The sequence below is a fragment of the Hyperoodon ampullatus genome, assembly GCF_949752795.1.
Source record: "Hyperoodon ampullatus genome assembly, chromosome: 1".
NCBI classification, from domain to species: domain Eukaryota; kingdom Metazoa; phylum Chordata; class Mammalia; order Artiodactyla; family Ziphiidae; genus Hyperoodon; species Hyperoodon ampullatus.
Window position 1 is genome coordinate 229,232,043 of NC_136914.1, and position 19,473 is coordinate 229,251,515.

Sequence of the window (19,473 nt, forward strand, 5' to 3'; positions counted from 1 at the left end):
GGCGAGGCGGGTGGGTCTACACCACACCGCAGGCTGCAGCCGCCTGAGAGCCTGGCGCCCCGGGCAGTCTGTGCGGGACAGGCCTGGCGTCAGCAGGAGTGGTCAGCTGCCCCGCTCCGGGGCCGGGGCCTAGCGCAGGGGAACTGGACACGACGTGCCAGTGACGGCAGGTGTGCCTCGCAGACAGCACTCCCCCCCGGCCCCCTGCCACCTGGTGCCGGCTGTGTGCGGTGATGTTTGATAAACGCTGTCCTTCCACGGGGATGGATGGGTGGTTACAGTAAGCGCCTCCTGTGATTAACACACTTCTGCGTCACTTCCCACCACAGGTGGGTGTTGTGAGTGGTCGGGGCTTCGTGCCTTGTTTGTTTACACCGGCCTGTGCCCACCTTCCCAGGCACCAGCCTCCTGGCTCGTGGGTTCGCCTGCGTTTCCCCCGATGGGCAAACCTGGGGGTGGGAGGGTAGCCTCAGGGCCAGCTGCACCTGTCATCTGAGGCTCGTCTCCGTGGTTTGGGAGCCAGGTTAGAGGAGCAGTGGGTACAGCGCAGCTCCGTCCTGGGGGAGGGCTCCACGTCACGTGCTGTCTGTGTGTCAGTGGGCCCGTGGGGGCAGGCGGCCCAGAGCCTGCAGGCGGGGCTGCCCGTGGGACGCGGAGCAGGGCCTCCACAGACACTCTGACGGGACGGCTCGTCCTTCGTCCCAAACACCAGGGATCTCCACACACCCCAGGACCCTCACCCCAGTGTCCTGGCCTGGGAGCAGGGGACAGGTGATGCTCCGGCAGCCGGGGGGGGGGGCAGTCTGGCGACCGCCTGGGCTGGGGTCTCCCCGTGGCGGTCTCGGCAGGCCCCCCCGCTGCCTGGGCTCTCTGCTGGCATCTCGTGGGGAGGCTGACAGCCTTCCCACCCACCAGACAAGAGTTTGAGGAATAGACACATTTGTGCATTAAACCCCACGGTGGTCTCTGAAAAGGAACGATCCCAGGTCTGGGTGTAAAAGGACCAGGCCAGGCCCTGTGTGCGGGGCGTCAGCCAGATGCGGGGAGGGCCCGCGGGACGCTGGACGGGGCGGGTGGCCAGGGACCGCTGGCCCAGAGTGCCTGGACATCTTTCCTTTCCCCTGTCTCACGTAAGGACTCCCCTTCCCTGGTTATGAGTGATGCTGGCTGGATGCAAGGAGGAAATCGATGCTATTAAATAAATTCATCTTAAGTGTGAGTGGACGGTAACTCCACGGCCCTTTTGAATACAGTCGCAGTTTGCTCAGAGGATGCCAATTAGCCCCTGTAAATCTGCGGGCTGGGAGCTCGGAGCGGGTAATGAAGCCCAGTGTCAGATTCTAGGTCCAGGGATGGGAATGCACGAGCCAGGGCGTCCCCGGGAGCAGCTGCCCCGCCTGGGGTCGTGGCCCTCGTCGGGTCTGCCTCCTGGGGCCTCCCTCGCCTCCACAGCACTGCCCGGGTGGGACGCGGGACCCCACGTGGCCCTGAGCTGGGGGGAGGGGTAGAAGAGCTGAAGTTACCCCCGGGTTCTTCTTCTGCTCTTTCCTAGCCAAGAAGTATAAAAAAGTCACTGGTAAGGAGATCTACTCAGACACGCTGGAGAGCACGCCCATGCTGGAAAAAGAGAAGTTCCCGCAGGACTACTTCCCCGAGGTACGTCGGGGCCCCGCCGGCCACACTCGTACTAGTGCGTTTACTTTCAGGTGGAATTTAGGACGTGAAATCTTCATACTTCACAGTGGGGATCCCCCAGCTGCCGTCGTGCTCCAGTATTCTGTCCTTCTGGGAGGTTCTAAAACCCGTGTGGGTTCATCTGGGTGGTCTTAGATGAGGGCTGGGAGAATCCGTGGTGTTTACCGTTACATCGGTAGGTAAATTTTCCAATCATCATCGTTTCTAGGCAAAGGAACCTTCCCCCAGAGAGGGAGAAAAACCATAACCTGTTCATCTGGGGCCTGGGCTGTGCCAGGGGCCTCCCAGTAAACCTCAGTGTGAGCAGGTCGATCTGGCCAGTGACGCAACCCGACCAGAGAGCTCGGGCGTGCTGGGACAGTGGCACTCGGGGGGCTCTCCCCATCCCCAGGGTGCTGAGTGAGCCCCCGGCTCTCCCCCGGGCAAAGCCTTGGGTGTGGCCAGAGAGGCGCAGCCGCAGACTCAGAGCCGGGTGTCCCCACCCTGTGCGCTTCAGCAGAGGGAAGTGCAGGGTTACGGCTCACCCTCTGCTCAGACACAGTCGGAAAGCGTGGATGCGTTTCCTCTGGGTTTTAGTGCATTTTTGTATAGTTTTGTTATTTTTATGTAGCCGTTACGCTGCACACATAATTTTGGGTTCTGGTATTTTTAGTGAATGCTATCATGACCAGCGTTTTTGGAGTCTCATAACCTGTGTAGTCCAGGTGTTGATCCAGACTGGATCACCTTCCCTTTCGGGGCCTGTTGACTCGCAGTAGGAAGTGACCCGTGGCTGAAGCGTTCGGGGGTGAGACTGAGAGCCGGGCGGCCCCTCCTCACAGCTGCGTTTCCACACGGCCCCCGAGCCCCCACAGAGCAGGTCTGCTCGGCCGAGGATTGCCCGCCGTGGCTCTGCGGAGCCGCCCCTCCTGGGGCACTGGGAACTGATTTCAGCAAGGCCGCAACTTTATTAACTCGCTTTATGACCCGATCCTGCAGTGGAGGAAAGGCGGCCGCCGCCTTGAAGGATGGGCCGCGTCCCTGGCCAAGGACGCGGTGTCAGGGGCCCGCCTCCCGCCCCGCCCGCCGCTGCCCCTGCCCCTCGGCACTGCTCCCCTCTGCTCTGCGTCCAAGGTTGGAGGAGGGTGTGGCTGGAAAGATCCGGAAGCTTCCCTTCTCAGCCTCCCATGAGTGCGGCCGAGCCCATGAGTCCTGCCGTCCTCCCGGGACATTGGCCAGTGGACGTGTCCAGCAGGAGGCCGGCCCAAGGTTCCCCGGATCAGGGCAAGGGCTGAGAAGTCAGTTTCAGAGGCCGTCAGTGCCGGTCTCCTGGCCCATCCCGATCCAGACTCACCCTCGCTCCCCTGCAGGCAGCACGGGAGCCGGCACTGGCCCTGGCCTGAGAGCAACCAGGGACCCGGGTGAAAACGGCGCAAGCTGCGGGGAGGCGGGGGGCGGGGCCTGCAGCACCACAGACAGGGTCTCCGTCTCTTCCCCCACGCGGGCACCTTAAGAGCAGGAGAGGCAGCGTACAGAGGCCCGCTGGGGACAGCCCTTAATGGGCTAAGGAAGAGGCTCTGGCATTTCAGCCGCTGCTCTGCAGGACGGACCCCTGACACCCCTGCTGATGTCCAGGGCCCACGCACCTGGCAGAGAAGGCAGGGCCACTGGGGATGGCCGCGCAGGGGCTGGATGGCTGGCAGGCAGTGCTGGGCCCGGGCCTGCGTGGGGCTGGGCGGGGAGCATTTGAGGCAGCCCTCTGAGCAGTTAAGTATCTTTGCAGCTCTCCCCTTTAACTGCCACTGAAGTCCTGAGCCGCGGCAGGTGCCAGGGCGAGCCCGTGGCCTGTGACTGGCAGGTGGCAGGGACGGCAGGTGGGCCTCTGCTCTTCCCGAGCCCGCCCGTTCCCTCGAGGCGCTGCTCCCCCAAGCCACTGCCCACCCCGGGGACGCCTGGTGCCTGGGATGGAGTTCCCACGCCGCGCCCCCCGCCAGGGACTGGGACGCACCTGGGTGACGTGGCTCGAGGTGGACGCCCAGCGCGTGGTCCCCGTCGCCCCAGGGACTCGCTCAGCCCACAGCTGTCCCTCATCCTTTCGTCACTTGCCGATGACTCCAGAACTCGGGGTCCTCTCACGTCACCTGTGCCCTCGGAGCTGGGGTCACCGGAGGCTCCCAGCATCTGTCATCCAGGAGCTGTGATGCTCCCGAAGAGGAGGCTTCTGTGACAGTCACCGTGTCCTCCTGGGTGGGCGGAGGGGGCCCCACTGCTTCCTCTGGAGAAGGTGTCCGGCACCTGGCAGGAGCCTCTGCGTTCCCGCCTTGCCCGCTGCCCCCCGCCCCTGCAGCTCGGGCCTCCATCCCTCCCTGACCGTGGCCTCCTCCTGAGGGTCTCCCTGCCCCCCCGGCCCTCAGGCTCTGCCCTGCGCAGACTCCCTCCCCAGGCCGCGGCGTGTCTGGGCGTCTCCCTGCATTTCTCTTCCCTCCAGGGCCCAGGCGGCTGTGAGGCTTGGGCTGAGGTTGACCTGTGGGTGGGGGTGGGGGCAGGTGTGGCCGAGGTCCCCACCTCCCTGCACACCCCATGTGCTGTGCCCTCCGAGGTGCTGGCCGGTGCCGGCTGGGGTGGCTGAGCCCTCCTCAGACCCAACTCCAGGCGGCCTCACTGTCATCCGCAGGCAGAGGAGGAAGTGCGTCCCTGGGGGGAGGAGGTTGGGGAGTCTCTGGGTAGACCCCAATGTCTCGACTAGAGCGGCGTGTTGCTGGGACAAGGTGACCCCTGCCCTGGGGTGCTGGCCTTCCTGGGGGCCCTGTTCTGCTCCACGGAATTGCCTGAGTGTGTGCTCCGCTGGGTCTGATGACATATGAGTTTTCAGGGCTTGTTCATTTCCCTCTCATCTCGATAAATTAACAGAAGGAAAATCTTACTGAGAAAAACCCAAATGCTTCTGATGTCAACTGCGTGGAATTTCTCAGGTGTAAGAAACTCCAGGACCGTTGACGGGCTCCCGTGTGCTACTAGAAGCCTCTGCCCGGCGTGTGTCAGGTCAGCAGGCCGCCGGGCAGGGCCGCGGTGCCCAGGAGGCTGCGCTGTGGCTGCTCCCCTCCTGCTGGGCCTGCAGGCCAGGCCTTTAGCTTTCTTGGAACACGTTTTGGGGGAGGGAATTAGTTTAAGACTGATTTCTCTTTCTTTTATTACCGTCACTAAGGGCAATCTAAACGTACTTACCATGATGGAGGCATGATGCAATTCCAAATAATTACAGCCCACTGCACATAAAACCGACAGAACTTTCCCTGGTGGCTTGTGGGCGCTCTTGGCTTGACGCGAATTCCACATGCTGCCTCTGGGGGAAGCACTCCAGACACCGTGAGACCATTCTTAAAAAGCAGGTCTGTGTAGTCAGTCGGGGCCGAGGCATTTTTTTGCTCTTGCCCGTAGTGAGAAATTGGTTGTTACCATACATCACAGGGACTGCTCCAAGCTCTTATGAAAGATGAATTAATTTCACTAATGCTCTGAAGCGGGCCTTTCACGGGGAGGCTGGGTGGTGATAACCTTCCCGCAGCCCCCCTTTTCTCACCGTGATTTATGCCGTCTTTTAGTAGATGAAACCGCCTGTATTTGCCATCCATCTGCTGGTAAAGGAATCCTAGTAACAGGGCATCTGGGCAGAGACGTAATATTGTCGGGTGGACGATGCGGCAGTCCCCCCCTCCCCCCGCCCCAGGCGTGACATGGTCCCCACTCCAATGTGAGAGCCTCTCTGAGAACTGGGGGGGGGGCACCCCAGGGCCACCCCAGCCACTGCCGTCCCGCCTGCCGTCGCCTGGAGGCTTTGGTGGCTTGAGAAGGCGGCCGATGACCACGGAGCCTGGGAGCGTGCACTGGGCTGGGAAGAGGCAGAGAGGCCCAGCCCCGCCCGCTTGCAGCCCGCCTCCGTTTGCAACGAGCATCTGCATCCGGAAGCTCCTGTGCTGGAGGCCCCAGCCTCCCTGCATGTGTGCTGACCGCAGGCTGCCCTGCCGGCTGCTCCCAGGGAACCGGCCCAGACCCTGGTCCCGCTTCCGCAGGCTCGCCCTGAGCCCAGGAGTCAGGCCGCCCTGTGCCGCGGCTCCTGGTTTTCGAATGTGCACGAGGGCACCAGGGTGGCGGCGCCCGCTTCCCACTCTCTGCAGGAGGACGTGGCTCCAGACGGAAGACAAGTCGCTGGTTCTCCCGGAGAGGCCGAGGCGGGGCGGGGCGCCCTCGACAGCCGGTGCGCGTGGCGACCCCCTCCCACTCCCGCTGCGGCAGTGGGAGAAGGCGACGGACCTTTGGGTGGATTTGTCCGGGCCCACGTCCGGCCTGCCCCAGCGGGTGGCCACTTGCCATGTGACCTTGGGTGCGATTCTCGACCTCGAGGGCTCCTGGGTCCCGCAGGCGCTGCACTGAGCAGCGGGCTGGATTCTGAACCAGACGTGGTCAGAGAGGGTCAGTGAATCAGCGGTCCCGTTGAGGACGCGTCCGGAACTCAAGGCCGTGGCGACCTTGCGAGAGTAGTCTGGGCGGGGGGTGGGGTCAGGAGCCCACGGGGCGCCGAACGAACGGAGCGGAGGAGAGAGGAGCCCCTCGTGACGGGTGGCTGTCGGGGGAGTAGGAACAAACGGGACAGTGGTTAGGGAGGCGCGTGGAGACTGTCTGCACGAAGTAAAGAAACTCGTGGCTGGCCTGGGCCCCCGCTTCCTTGGACACGGCCGTCAGGAGGCAGTGCTTTTCGCCGCGTCGGTCTCTGGGTCCCACTCGGCTACCATCTCCGGGACCACACGGTCTCCGCCCTCTGCCCCCGCCTGTCACCACGGCACAGCCCCACGTACCCCCGCCCAAGGACCAGCCCCTGTGCTCTGGGGACGCTTGACACGCTGCCCTGGGATGTGGGCGGAGGGTCCCGGAGAAGGCAGACGTTCCCTCCAGCACCCTAAAGTTTGCCATCAGGGATTCAGGAAGGTCCCCAGTGCCTCCCGCGGACTTGCAAGGCGTGCCAGGCGGAGCCCCGCTCCCACAACTGCTCAGGCCGTGAAGCTGCCCTGTGCTGTGGGGCCATTTAAGTGAAAGTTGATTATGACACTGTCACACGCGGCCCCCAGCACGGAACGTCCTTCGTCACAGGGCGGCTGCTGGGCAGCCCGGCTGCATCCCGCCCTCCTCCCCGCCCAGCGTGAGCACGAGGGGACGAGGTGGCCGGGGCGGGTGCCACCCCAGCTGCGGGACAGCAGGGCGGGCGGCGGCCCAGCGAGGCTTCTCCCAGCTTCTCCAGCAGAAGTTCTCTTCTTCGAGGTGGGGTTGGAGGAGCAGAAGTAAAGATGGGGTTTCTGTGTCTGTCTGCCTCCCGGGGTCCCGCACGGCTCTCGCGGCGATGACGCCACAGGCCCCGAGCCCGCTAGTGGCGGCCTCTCCACGCAGACCGCGCAGCTTCCTTCCGGCTCAGACGCGTCCTGTCACCCGCCAGGCCTGCCAGCTGCGTAGGAGGTCTTGCTGGAGCCGCCGCTCGGGGCCCCCTGAACTTGGCCAAGGGCGTCCTCCTGTCCACTGGGGCTCCCCATGGCCTGGCCGACTGAGCCCCTGCAGCCTCCCCCAGTCTGGGAGACGGTGGTGGTCGTGCCTCGTGGTCCCCTCCCTGCCCGCAGCCAGTGCGGAGCCCGTGTGGTCCCACTTATCTCGGCGCCCCGACTGCCTGTGAGCCAGGCGTGCCCTCCTCCCCCCTCACTGCTGACAAGTGCGACCTGTTTGTTTTTCAGTGCAAGTGGTCGAGGAAAGGCTTCGTCCGGACGAGGTGGTGCCTTGCGGACTGGTACGTCCACTGTGGTCCCCTGCGTCCCAGGACGCTCCCCCTTTGGCACTGCGGGGGGCAGTGCGGGGGGCACTTCCGTCAAAGGCTGCCCGACCTGACCCGACCCTCTACTCTTTGACCCTTTTTGTTCTGACGACTCCGTGGGACACAGAGCGTGGTTGCCCGGTGCATGACTCTGGTGTCCCAGCACTCACTCCCGCCCGCCCCCCCACCCCGTGGGTGCCCTGGCAGCCCCTCCCCATGGCGGTCCCCCTGCTGCTGCATCCAGCAGCGGGTCCTGCTTCCCTGACGTGCGCTCAGCCACCTGGGGTCGGGCCCGGGGGACTGAGGGCCACAGTCTGCACTGTGAGGTCCTGGGGTTGGGGTGTCTCCCTGGGGAGAGGCCCGACCTGCCGCTAGCTTGTTCAGGCCAAGGCTGCAGCCCATCCTCAGGAGCCGCACTCCCGTCAGGTGCCAGCGTCAGCCAGTGACCGCAGCCCCCCGCTATTTCCACGCGGGCCCCCCCCCGTGGGGCCACGCAGGTCGGGGCGTTCCCTGGGGCCAGGGTCCCAGAGCGCGAGAGGGAGCTGAGACAGCCGCAGCCGTCCTGACCTGCCCCCCCGACTCCTGCCCTTGCCCTCAGTCCCACGGGCCCCCCGGTGCAGCGTGGGAGGGGCACAGGGTGGCCTCCTGGGGTCAGTGGGTCCTCATGAGGCCATAGGAGAGAATTCGAGCTCTTTACCTGGCCCGGGACAGTGCTGCCAGGTCAGCGCATGTGTCTCACTGGATCTTGGGGCCCGGTGGTCCCAGCTCCGCGGATGACCCCCACCTTGCTGTGCGGCAGACAGGCTGCAGCGATGCCCCGGGGCTCCCTGGGCACGAGAGGCTGACAGGCCGAACCCCCCTCGCCACGTCTGTGCAGAAGCCCAGGTGACACTGGGCTGCCGGGGTTTCCCCAAGGATTTTCCAAGGGCTGTGAGCTTGGGGCTTCTTCTGGAGAGTGAAATGAATCCCGTAGTGACCCCCGTGGCACAGGGACCCCATGGTGAACACTGAGCGGCACAGGGGGCTTCGGGCTGTAGCACCAGCTGCCCGCGGAGGGAGCTGAGGCCTGGGGAGGGGCCTTGTCCCCTCCCCCCTCCCCGTCGTCCCTTCCCCGGGCTCCCTCCCGCTCCCCCCGCCCCCCCCGCCCCCGTTCTGAGGAAAGTTCCTGGGATCCTGTGTAGGTCCCTTTCTTCAGAGAACCAGCTCCCTTTTCCGCAGGCCGAGTACCCGCGTCCATGTGGGGACTTCAGTGTGTGAGGACTCCGGGTCTTGTGTGTCCTCTCTGACCAAACCTCGGGGGAGGACACGCCTGGGCAGTGTGGGTGCACCTGCCCTGAGGACCCAGGTGGCCCGGCAGCCCCAGCCCGCCTCCGAGCTTCCTGTCTCTGTCCCCGCAGTGCCTTTGACTTGGTGAACATCCATCTTTTCCACGATGCTTCCAACCTGGTTGCCTGGGAGACCAGCCCTTCTGTGTACTCGGGGATCCGGCACAAGGCCCTGGGCTACGTGCTCGACAGGTAGGTACCGAGGGGGGCCTCCCCACGCCTGCCTCTGGGGAGCAGCGCGGCTGGCTTTTTCAGCCATTTTCCTAGTTAGCTGTATCCTATTTACCCAAAACTACGAAACTTGCCAATGTCGACCCAGGGATAATGCGCAAAGCCCGACCCCTGCCCCAAGGCTCCCACTGTCCCGTCCAGACGCGCTGGATGGAGGGTGGCCTCACTTTCTTTTCCATCTGGGGGGGGGGAAGATGAGCCATGGCAGACGGAGGTCTCGTCTCCTTTGGCCTGGGGTCCCGCTGGCCACGGGCTGAGTCTTCCCAGACTCTGGCCCACCCGCCGGGCTCCGGCTCTAGGCCCCTTGCAGTGGCTGGCCAGGCAGGTCTGCCCTGCCCGCCCGAGCGCCGCCTCCCGCACCTCTCTGCCCCAGCTTCCTGGCCCGTCTGCGGGCCCCTGGCCAGAGGGGAGGCACCCTCAATGGTCGTCACAGTGCGCGAGCTCCTCCCGTCGCCTGCCCGGGCTCCCAGCACTCCCCTCTGACCGCCCTGGCCCCCGTCACAGCTGGTTTTCAGGACCTCCCCCCTGGGCCCTCTGGGGCCCTCCCTCTGTCTGCGACGGTCTCATGTGACCTCTCACGGGGTCGCCGCTGATGGGCTGTCATCTGGGAAAGAAAGGGAGCTCCTTGCACCCGATTAACAGGCTGCGTTGGGCCCTGATTTGCCGGAGCGCGTCCAGCGGCCGAGTCCTCAGCTGGAGTCCTCTCCCACCAGCGCCCGTGCCCTAAGTGGGGCCTTTGGTCCGCGTGGGCTTGGGGCGGGGCCTCAGATCTCCCCAGGACCTCGCCAGCCTGCCTGGACCACGAGTTGTGCCTGTTCCTTCTGTGCGCGTGCTCGGCCGAGACACGCCCTGGACGGAGCCGGAAGGCCAGGAGCCTGTCCCCGTGCCGCCATTCAGCGGGACGAGACAGTGGCCACCAGTTCGCCTCCGGGCTGCCGGAGAGCAGGCCCCTTGCCCCGTCCGAGGGCCCCACGTAGGGGACACGGGGGTCTGCTTGCCCTCACCCCGTCCACAGCCAGGCGCCAGCATCGCCCAGTCTGTGCTGAGGCCCCGGGCTGTCCGCCCTCGCGGCACTGGCCTGATGCACACGGTGCCTTGGTTCAGGAGGAAGCCCAGGGGCGCGTGCGGTCACATCAGACTTGGGAGCAGCCCTCCTGGGAGGGGTCATCTCGCAGTGGCGAGACCGGCCTCCCGGGGCTGCTCGGCTGGGGCGCGGCTGGGGCCCTGCGGTCCCCGGGCCCTCCCTGGGGCCTCCTTTGGGGCCAGAGCCAGCTGGATGGGGAATGAGCTGGGCTTGGCGGCTGTGGTCAGTTCGTCAGACGGATGGCCCGAGGATGCGTCACTGCCCCCGACCGCCTGTGCTCTGCGGCCCCCGGGAAAGCGGCCTCTGGGTTTCGGGCCCTTCCCTGGCTCTGTGTCCCCATGAAGGGCTTCTGTGGGACGCTCAGCCAGCCGCATCCGGACCTCCGCCGCGCGGGGCCGGGCCGCCCGCACAAAGGGCCGCTCTGTCGGCGGTGAATGACGGGCCGCCCTTTCATCGGGGATGCTAACCTTTTGGCAGCCACCAGCAGACCGCATTCTCTCTGCCGACTGGGAGGACAATGCCATGCTGGCCCTTTGAATGGACGCTGCCACCAACAGTTTCCCATTCAGGGCGTTGGGAACCTCTGGGAACATTGTCTGCGGACGGCGTGGATGCAGGGAAACAGTGCGGGGTCCGAGGGGAGCCCGCCTTCCCGGCTTAATCTCCCTGTAAAGCCTCGCAGGCTCGCGTTTCCATCCGAGCGAGGGTGTCAGGCCCGGGAAAGGTGGCACGTCAGCCCAGGTCCTGTCCCCACGAGCTGGTGGGGGGACCTCAGGTTAAAACCGAGAGGCACCCGGTGCTGTGTTTGCAGTTTTTCTGTGAATCCAGGATTATTCCAAAATAAAAAAGCTTATTTAAAAACAAAAAACAAAAAACCCTGAGCATCAAACTCTCGTCTGAAGCGTGTGAACTTTCAGAATTGTTTACGCTACGAGCAGCGCCCGCCATGCATGTCCCCTGCCGAGCACCGCGCCCATGACGCCCTTGCTGCGACGGGCTTAGTGGGAAGGGTTCCCCCTTGGAGACTCTGGAAAATAGGATTTCCAGTGTTAATGAAGGGCGGCCAGTGGGTTCGTCTGGGTTTTTATGGTAAATTATAACTGATGCTTTTGTGCAATAATTCTTTGCTTTAAATCTCTTGTTCTGGGACTTGCCTGGCGGTCCAGTGGATAAGACTCTGTGCATCCAACGCAGGGGGTGTGGGTTTGACCCCTGGTCAGGAACTAAGATCCCACGTGCCGCGAGTCGGGGCCAAAAAAAAAAAAAAAAGAAAATTAAAAAAAAAACCCTCTCGCTCTGCAAGGTTAAAAGAAGACAAACCTCTAATTAGCAAAGGCCGTCAGGCTCAGAGACTGCAGTAGCTGTGTTGGGGCCTCTGCACGGGGCCTGGGGTCCTGTCCGCCTGGAGGGGTGGCTCAGACCCTCCTCGGGGCTCTGGGGGGGCTGTGCGGGCCGCGTGCACCTTTGTACCCACCGTGGGGACAGGTGGTCCCTCTCCAGGCGCACAGTCACGCTCTTGGGAAATGTTTGGGGCATTAACTCGGCAGCAGAGACTGCAGCTCACACAGTCCTTCCTGGACTCTCCCAAGCTTTCGGCCGCGAAGTAAGATTTTTTTTCCACAAGTGACAGGGCTCTTGTGTCTCCCTATGCAATGCGGCCGGGCCAGGTCCTCAGGAACATTTTTACATCACAACTGTGAAATCTCGGCATAAAGCGCCCCTTTGTCCCCTAGTATCTCTTCACAAATACAGTCCATTGTCACAGCGCTGAAGTTAATTTGATCAACATTGGGACATTTAACTTTTATGTCCGGTCAAAAGAGTTGTTTCATGCTCATTTTGGGCTTTCAAAGAAAATGATTGCCAGAAAAATAATGCCGCCCGGAACAATTCGAAGCAATTAGTTTCCCAGGGCGCGGCGGTGTGATGCGGCCGCCACACAGCTCCCCTTTGTCGTCTGCGGGCGGTCATCCGTCAGCTGTCAGCTGCTCAAAGACCCTCGTCTCAGGGTTTCTCTTAGGGCCGTTCCCAGAACTCGCCTCGCTGGTCAGCCAGCAGAAGAAAAGCCGCCGGTCTCCAGGCAAAGACAGGCTCCGTGCTAAGGATGCGGGTCATCGGGACGCCCCACGTGGCCGGTGGCCCCGAGAGCGGGCTCTGGTGCCTGTGGCCCCCACCTCCGCACTCAGGCCTCCCTCCGTCCCGTGTCTGTCTGGAGCCCAGCTCGGACGCAGGAGTCCCGGGCCCGCCAGGCGGCGTCCTCGCCGCCCCAGCTCCTCCTCAGCCCGGGCGCTGGGCTCCCGTGTGCTCTTGGCGTCAGGCCTCCAGCGAGGTGTGGAAGGCGACGATGAAAGTCACGCGCCCTCCCCTCGGCAGTGTCGGGTTTACGGTTTTCCGTGCTTGTCCTTCTGTTCAGAAGTGAAACGAGGGGCCGTCGGTGCCCCCGTGCTCTCCGTCCTGGACCCTCGTCGTGCCCGCCCCGCCCCCCCCCGCCCCCCCGCCGTCTTGATCCAGTGCCTGTCTTTCCCGGACCCCGTGCACGTCCCTGGACCGCTTGTGTGCGTTAACATGTATTGTATACGTTCTTATTGTATGTTTGCATCCTCTGTTGTTTTGGGGGATGCAGGCGTCCGTGAGCCCCTTACGTGATATCCTGGAGCGTCACGTGAACGGCAGCACGGGCACCTCCCACTATGGCTCGTATCCTGGCCTCGTCACTCCCACACCAGCTCCATGTCCCTCGTGGCAGCTCCGTCCGTGCTCGTCCACCATCTTGCTGGCCTGACTTTGGGGTGTTCTCAGGGCTTCGCTAGCATTCAGGACGTCTCGTCCTTCTCCGCCGGACTGCGGCCCTGCCGGCTGCGTGCTCACCCGGGCCGGGGACCGCAGGATGGTCCGCATCTCCCGAAAGCTGCTGACATTCAGCAGTGTTTCCGACGTTCTTTGGTATCAAAAGTCTTAAAGCCTCCCTCGGCTTTCTGAGCCTCCAGCTCTTGTTTTCTCTTCTGGGTACGTGGGGGAACTGAGTGGCCCCAGGAGGCTAGGGGTCTTCTCTCCTTCTCTGGCTTTTGGTGGCATCTGAGCAGAAAAGGCGTATTTAATATTATGATGCTATTTAAAGAACGAATGAGAGAACTGCTGACGGGAAGCTCAGCCTGACGCCTGCAGGAGGTCTCCACCCACAGCCCTGCCCTGGAGACCGTTGTCATCAAAGGGAGCGTGGACATCCAGAGGGTGACAAACAGCGATTTGATTGGGAAGTGCCGGCCATGGTGGGGCCTGAACCCCTCCTCTTCCCCCCGACAGAGGCAGCCTCGTGGGCTGGAGGACATCTCGGTGCACAGACAGGAAACTCAGGCCCAGGCTGGAGCCGGACCAACCGTGCAGATGACTGGAGAGCCTACGGCCACGATGCACTTTGTTGCCCTCAGCTCTGGAGACCACAGGTCTGGGGTCAGGGGCCAGCGTGGTCCGGCTCTGGAGAGGCCCCTTCCTGCTGGACGCCGCTGGCTGCCTTCTTGCTGTGTTCTCAGGTGGCAGAAGAAGCCCTGGTGCCTCTTCTTACGAGGACACCTGTCCCATCGGATCAGGGCCCACCCTCACGGCCCCATTTGACCTGGATCATCTCCTGAGAGCTGCGTCTCCAGTACTGTCTCAAGGGGCTGGGCTTCAGCGTAAGGCTTCAGGGACAGTCCAGCGCCCACGAGGCCTCATAGCCTCCTTCCAACGGCTGAGCTCCGGCCACCAGCTGGCTGAGACCAGAGGGGCATTTCAGAGCCGGGCGCGGCCCCTGGAAGCTTACGGGAAAGAGGGGGTTCTGTAACCGGCCACAGTGGCCGCACCGGTGCTCTCCCCGTTCTGCTGCCCGAGGGTGTGGCCTTATTGTGCTGCAGGAGGTGTGGGAGACCTCACAGGTCACTGGGGCGCCAGGCCTGGGTAGACGCCAGGCTGGAGGAACGCGTGGTGCCGGCTGGCGGGGCGCATGCATCGCTGGGACTCAGCTCAGGTTCCGTCCCCCAGATGTGTCCTTCCTGCCTTCACACGGGATCCTCCTCCTCTGTGTCTGCCTCGGGTGCGTCTGGGACAGCCCTCCTCCCCACGGGCTTCCTCATGCCTGCAGCTGTCACAATAGGGGACTGTCCCCCGGGGCTGCCAGCCCCACCGGCCCAAGCCCGAAGCCAGCACGCGGGACAGAGTGAAGCGTGCAGTCCTGAGAATAGCTTCCAGGAAGGTCGGTCTGTAGAAGGCGGCTTAGATGCACGTGTGATAAACCCTTCAATCCGATGCTTTAAGACTAAGGGGAACTCCGAAGACCCTGAAGTCAGCGGCCAGTCGTAGGAACCTCCTGCTGTCCGTGCTTTGCTATTTCAACTTGTTTGACCTGAGCACACGGCCTCTCCCAGATCTGAGACGAAACCTGAGGTCGGTCTCCACCACGTTCAGTAGCTAAAAATAACAAAGGAAGGACCCTGGAGTGCAGCCTGGTGGGCAGGCCCGACGGCCCCTCGTCTGCCCCCCCCCCCGCCCGGCGTCCTGTCCAAGGCCCGAGCCGCCCCCGGTAGAAACGTGTGACCTCAGGTATTCGATCTGTGGCCTCTTCAGGGCTGTCGCCTCTGCCATCGGGCTCTTCAAGCCGCGGGGCGTCCTCGGCCCCTTCCTTCCGCACAGGCAGCCTGAGCAGGTGGGGACACTTGGGCACAGCAAGGTTCCTGGCGTCATGAAATCGCCCGTCAAAACAGAAAGAGACTCCATTCTCAGGGCCTAAAGCATTGATTTTTATGGCTCTTCTTGTAATTCTCTTTCTGAATTAGGCACATGGTATTGATGTGGACCTACTTTTTAATCATAATAGCTACTGACAAGGTAATTAATTTTAAAACAACGCTTTTTTCCTGCTGGTCCAAATGGCACTATGTTGAAATTAAAAGTGAGGGCTGCGGGCCGCGGTCTGGCACTCGGGCGACGGCTTCCCCGTGACAGCCCTTCCATCTCGCCTCAGACGGCGATGTTATTTATGGGCTCAGGCCATCACATCACCAGGAGCAAGGCACGGAAAGATGATAAAGTTTAGGGTTTTAATGATAGAATTACAAGATCCGAGACACGCTGATGAAATCACGTCACCAGTCACCGTGGGCCACCCCGTCCGTCACCGGAGGGAGGCCGCGGGGGCCGGGTTCCAGGTTCCAGGAAGGCCGCCAGATGCAGCGTTCTCTCCCTCCGAACCCCCAGAGATCTTTAAAGTTGATTTAGTCCCATATTAAATCTGAAATTTGTTTTCTTTTAAAAAGGAAATTACCTCTAAATGGATTCTGCCATTTAATTAGCCAAATAGTCTTTTGCTTCCCCGGTGCAGTCGGCCGTCTGCACTGCTTCCTGGTCCCTCGTTTCCCACCCATCCGTCAGCGGCGAGGATGGTCAGCCGGGGTTGTGCTTCACCCGGATCGTCTGACACCCGCCCACCTCCACACGCCTCCCGGGAAACCGCCCGCGTGGGGACTGGGGCCCGGGCCCGGGCCCGGGCCCGGGCCGGACCTTCTGCGCGTCCCTCGGCTCCTGGGCCCCTGGCCGCCTCCCCCGCGGATCCCTCGTGGCCCCCTGGATCAGGAGACCTAGCGTGGCCGTGACCTCCAGCGCCTTCAGGCACCTTCCAAGGCTTCGACCCCAGGAAACGTGGAGCTCCCAGCCTTTCCTGCCGCAGGGCTGGAGCCCGGCTTTCCAAGCCAAGGTTTAAGGCAAATGCTCTGGCTCGAGAAATAGTTCAGGACCGAGGGGCGCTGTGAGCGCCCTGGCCTCACGTCTGAGCGTGTCCCCGTCGCCTTGCTCAGGTGTTGCGTGTGACCCGACACCACGTTAAGTGTAAGAAGCTGCGAGAGAGCGGCTGGTTCGCCTGTGGACGCAGAGGCTTCTCCGCTTGCCGCACCGACTTTTCTCGAGGACGTTGTGCTCTGGGCTTCTTAATAAACAGAAGCTGATACACCCTCAGGATAAAATGTGTAGGTTTAAACTGGACATTTAAAGTGTTTCTGCCCAGGAAGCATGACAGCTCGCCCTCCTTCCTTCAGTAAATCAAGTCGAAGCTTCTGTTTGGTTTAGTTTTTCTTAAAAAATAAATAAAAAGAACGAAAGAAAAGAGAAGTCCCCTTGAGTGGCCTGAGGTCCGAGTGGCGATGGTGAGGAGGTGCTGTGCGACCGCTGAGCCCAGACCTCGCGGGGTCCCAGGCGTGGTGCTAGCTTGCTCCCCAGCCCCCTGCCCCGGGGACACCCCAACGGGCACCCCCCAGGCTCCTGTTTGGAGGCAGCCTTGCTGGGCCGGGGGCGCAGGGGGAGGGGGCTGAGGCCGGGAGGTGCCCCCGAGGGCCTCCGGGCGGGCTGGGGCCCACGGGCCTCGGGGAGCTGCAGGGACTGGCGGTCCTTGTGCTGGGGCTGCGCGGCTGCTGGGCGCAGAGCGGGTGACGTGGGGCCCCAGAGCCGTGAGGCTGGAGGGTGAGGGCACGGGGGGCAGCCCCTGTGCCCACCCCCAGTCACAGGCCCCGGGGCTGCAGGCGTCTCTGGCCTCTGCACACAGCCAGCAGTCACTTGGCAGGGCTGCAGTGAATAGTTCTGTTTGGGGGTTTTTTAAAGAACAGTGTGGTGGAGCCCCAGTGGTTGTGTCTCTCTCATCCGCTCACTGGTCCTGGGAGGCGGGGCCGGGAGGGACGTTGCTGCTTCTCCTTTCCTGGTGGGGCTTGTGCACGGGGTCCCCCTCCCAGAAGATGGGCGGCCATGGAGTCCGTGCCCCGATGTCCTGAGGGCGGGACACCCTGTCGGCTTTTCCAGGAACCTGTGCAGGTTGTCTGAGGTCGTTTCTTCTTCTAAAGTTGTGTAAGGGCAGAAGAGATTAACTTTCTTCACGATGGCTTGGACAGCCTCCCGCTGGCAGACAGTCGGTGGGGGCGGGGTCCTCCCCCTCACCTGCAGGTGCCAGGCGGGTGCCAGGCGGGTGCCAGGCGGGTGGGAGGGGGTGGGAGGGGGTGGGGCACACGGCCGGTCCTGGACGTACGGCAACCCCAGGGCCGACCCGCCGGCCTCCCTGTGTTTTCATCCCTGAGTGACGTCTCCTCCACAGAAAGACTTCGCTTTTTTTTTTTTTTTTGCGGTACGCGGGCCTCTCCCTGTTGTGGCCTCTCCCGTTGCGGAGCACAGGCTCCGGACGCGCAGGCTCAGCGGCCACGGCTCACGGGCCCAGCCACTCTGCGGCATGTGGGATCTTCTCGGACCGGGGCATGAACCCGTGTCCCCTGCATCGGCAGGCGGACCCTCAACTACTGCGCCACCAGGGAAGCCCAGAAAGACTTAACTTTTAACACAGGAAGTGACGTTACTTGTTATTTGCACTGTTTATGACAATCTGTTAAAATACGTCCGTTGTCTTCAAATTCGCCTGTGTGAGAATCAATCCAACTAAACAGGAAAACAAGATTTTTGTGGAATTATCTATGTGATACAGCAATTAACATGCAAGAAAATATGAAAACAGCTGAGACAATTCCTAGAAGAATTTCAACAAGCAGGGCTTCCCCATAAGAAGTCCTGTGATTTAAAAGCATACAGGAATAGATAAAAGATCTGCAGAAAAGGAGAGTCTCAAAAAGACCCATGTAATCTAGGGACTCCTGTTCTGTACAAACTCAAGGGGAAGAGGATTGAATGTTTCATAAAGGGTTTGGATCCGTCGACTGCTGGGAAAATCGATAAACTAAGATCCCTTCTTCACACGTAATTCCAGATGGATTAAGGCTGCCCTACAGACTCTGCCAGGAAGATGAAAGAAGGACTTGTCGGGAGTCAGCCTTGCGGGGAGAGGGGCCAGCAGCTGGGGGGATGTGGGTGTGTTTCCTGCGTGAAAATTAAGGCTTGTGCGTGACAGGTACCGTGAGCACAGACAGAGCATCACCATCACACTTTACAGGGAAACTCTTGGAGTTGAAAAAGCAGGAGGCAAGGAACCAGAAAGGAAAGCAGGCCAGGCGCAAGCAGGAGCCGCCAGCTCGCCGTCCCCGGGGGTGCGGACAGGACTGTCCCTCCAGCCCAGCGGCCACCGTCATGAAACAGCGGTGATGTCATCGCTGTCAGTCACCTTTCCTTTCTCAGGCTAATGCGTCAAGTTGGGAAGGCCGCTCCCCGGGGTTGGGGGCACGCCTGCTCCCTCTGCACTGGGGGCCGGACGGGGCAGGGCCGGCGGCGCCCGGGTTTCTCGGTGCTGGCCAGAGATTTCTGAGTTGATCTGGGTGAGGGGTGCTCCCGGCTTTGCCTGCCTTTAATATTTATTTTCTCAGAGTCCATCGCAGCACGTGGGCCATGGGCACGGCGCCCCACCCTATGCCCGTGGGCCCTGCTGCTCCGTCTCGGCGGGGGTGTCAGTGCAGCCACCAATGGGCAGCGGAACTGGGGACCTGGGTCACCGAACCTCCCTTCCCTTCCACCCAGACCACACGTCTGCTCTGCGGGTTGTCTTGTTAGCCGTGGTTCGCATTCTGCTTTGAGTTGGAAGTGACCCGCGCTTGCTTCCTTTGCCCTTGAGGTCAGTGCAGCCGGGACCCTGCTGCCACCAAGGGCGGGGAGGGGGTGGGGGAGTGAGTGAGTGGAGGATCGGGGTTGGGTGGTGTCCTGGCCTCTTACCGGGGAAGAGAGGTCTGTTCGGGGCCAGGGTGGGGGTGACGCTGACGTATCACTGTCACATTTGCCGTGTGTGCGTTTCTCAGCTGAAAAATCTCTCTGAAATAAGTTGTGATTGATTTAAAATACGTGGAAAAAACTTTTTGAGCAAAGGCAATACTTAGCTTAAAAAAAAAAAAATAGTTCCTCTTACTTTGTGGCTTCCAAACATCCACGTGGGGATAAGAAGCTACAACGCTGAGAATGAGGTCAGGTGCCCACCACCGAGGGGAGGAACCGCCCACGGGCCAGACGGAGGCGTCCCGGGCTCATGTGGGTCGCCCGCTGCTGGCGGCTCTCCCGTGTCTGGCGCGTGGCGGGGCCCTTTTCCTTCCCTGGCGCCGTCTGGGGAACGCGTGTCGATCACAGTCACTGGGGTGCAGGTGTCCTTCAGCAGGAGGCGGTGGGAAGTGTGGGGTGGGGAGAGGCCGGGCGTGGCGGGCACCGTCCCTCAGTGACCCCCCCTTCTGTCCCCCCAGAGTCACTGACCAGCGATTCGAGAAGGCAGCCTACTTCGTCTTTGGCGATTTCAACTTCCGGCTGGATTCCAAGTCCGTGGTGGAGGTAGGCCACGCTGGGAGCCTCACGCGTGTTCAGTCGTGTTGGGAAAACCG

The 19,473-nt window shown here is 62.3% G+C and overlaps 1 protein-coding gene across 1 annotated transcript in view; it reads left to right on the plus strand.

Annotated features, from left to right (window-relative positions):
* The window catches only part of INPP5A (inositol polyphosphate-5-phosphatase A), a 179,572-nt gene that overhangs the window by 126,210 nt on the left and 33,889 nt on the right, over positions 1-19,473 (plus strand). The window contains exons 6-9 of the mRNA XM_079713026.1: positions 1,553-1,656; positions 7,449-7,501; positions 8,923-9,042; positions 19,339-19,423. Of these exons, the coding sequence (XP_079569152.1) occupies positions 1,553-1,656; positions 7,449-7,501; positions 8,923-9,042; positions 19,339-19,423 (362 nt within the window). The remainder of the gene's footprint in view (positions 1-1,552; positions 1,657-7,448; positions 7,502-8,922; positions 9,043-19,338; positions 19,424-19,473) is intronic.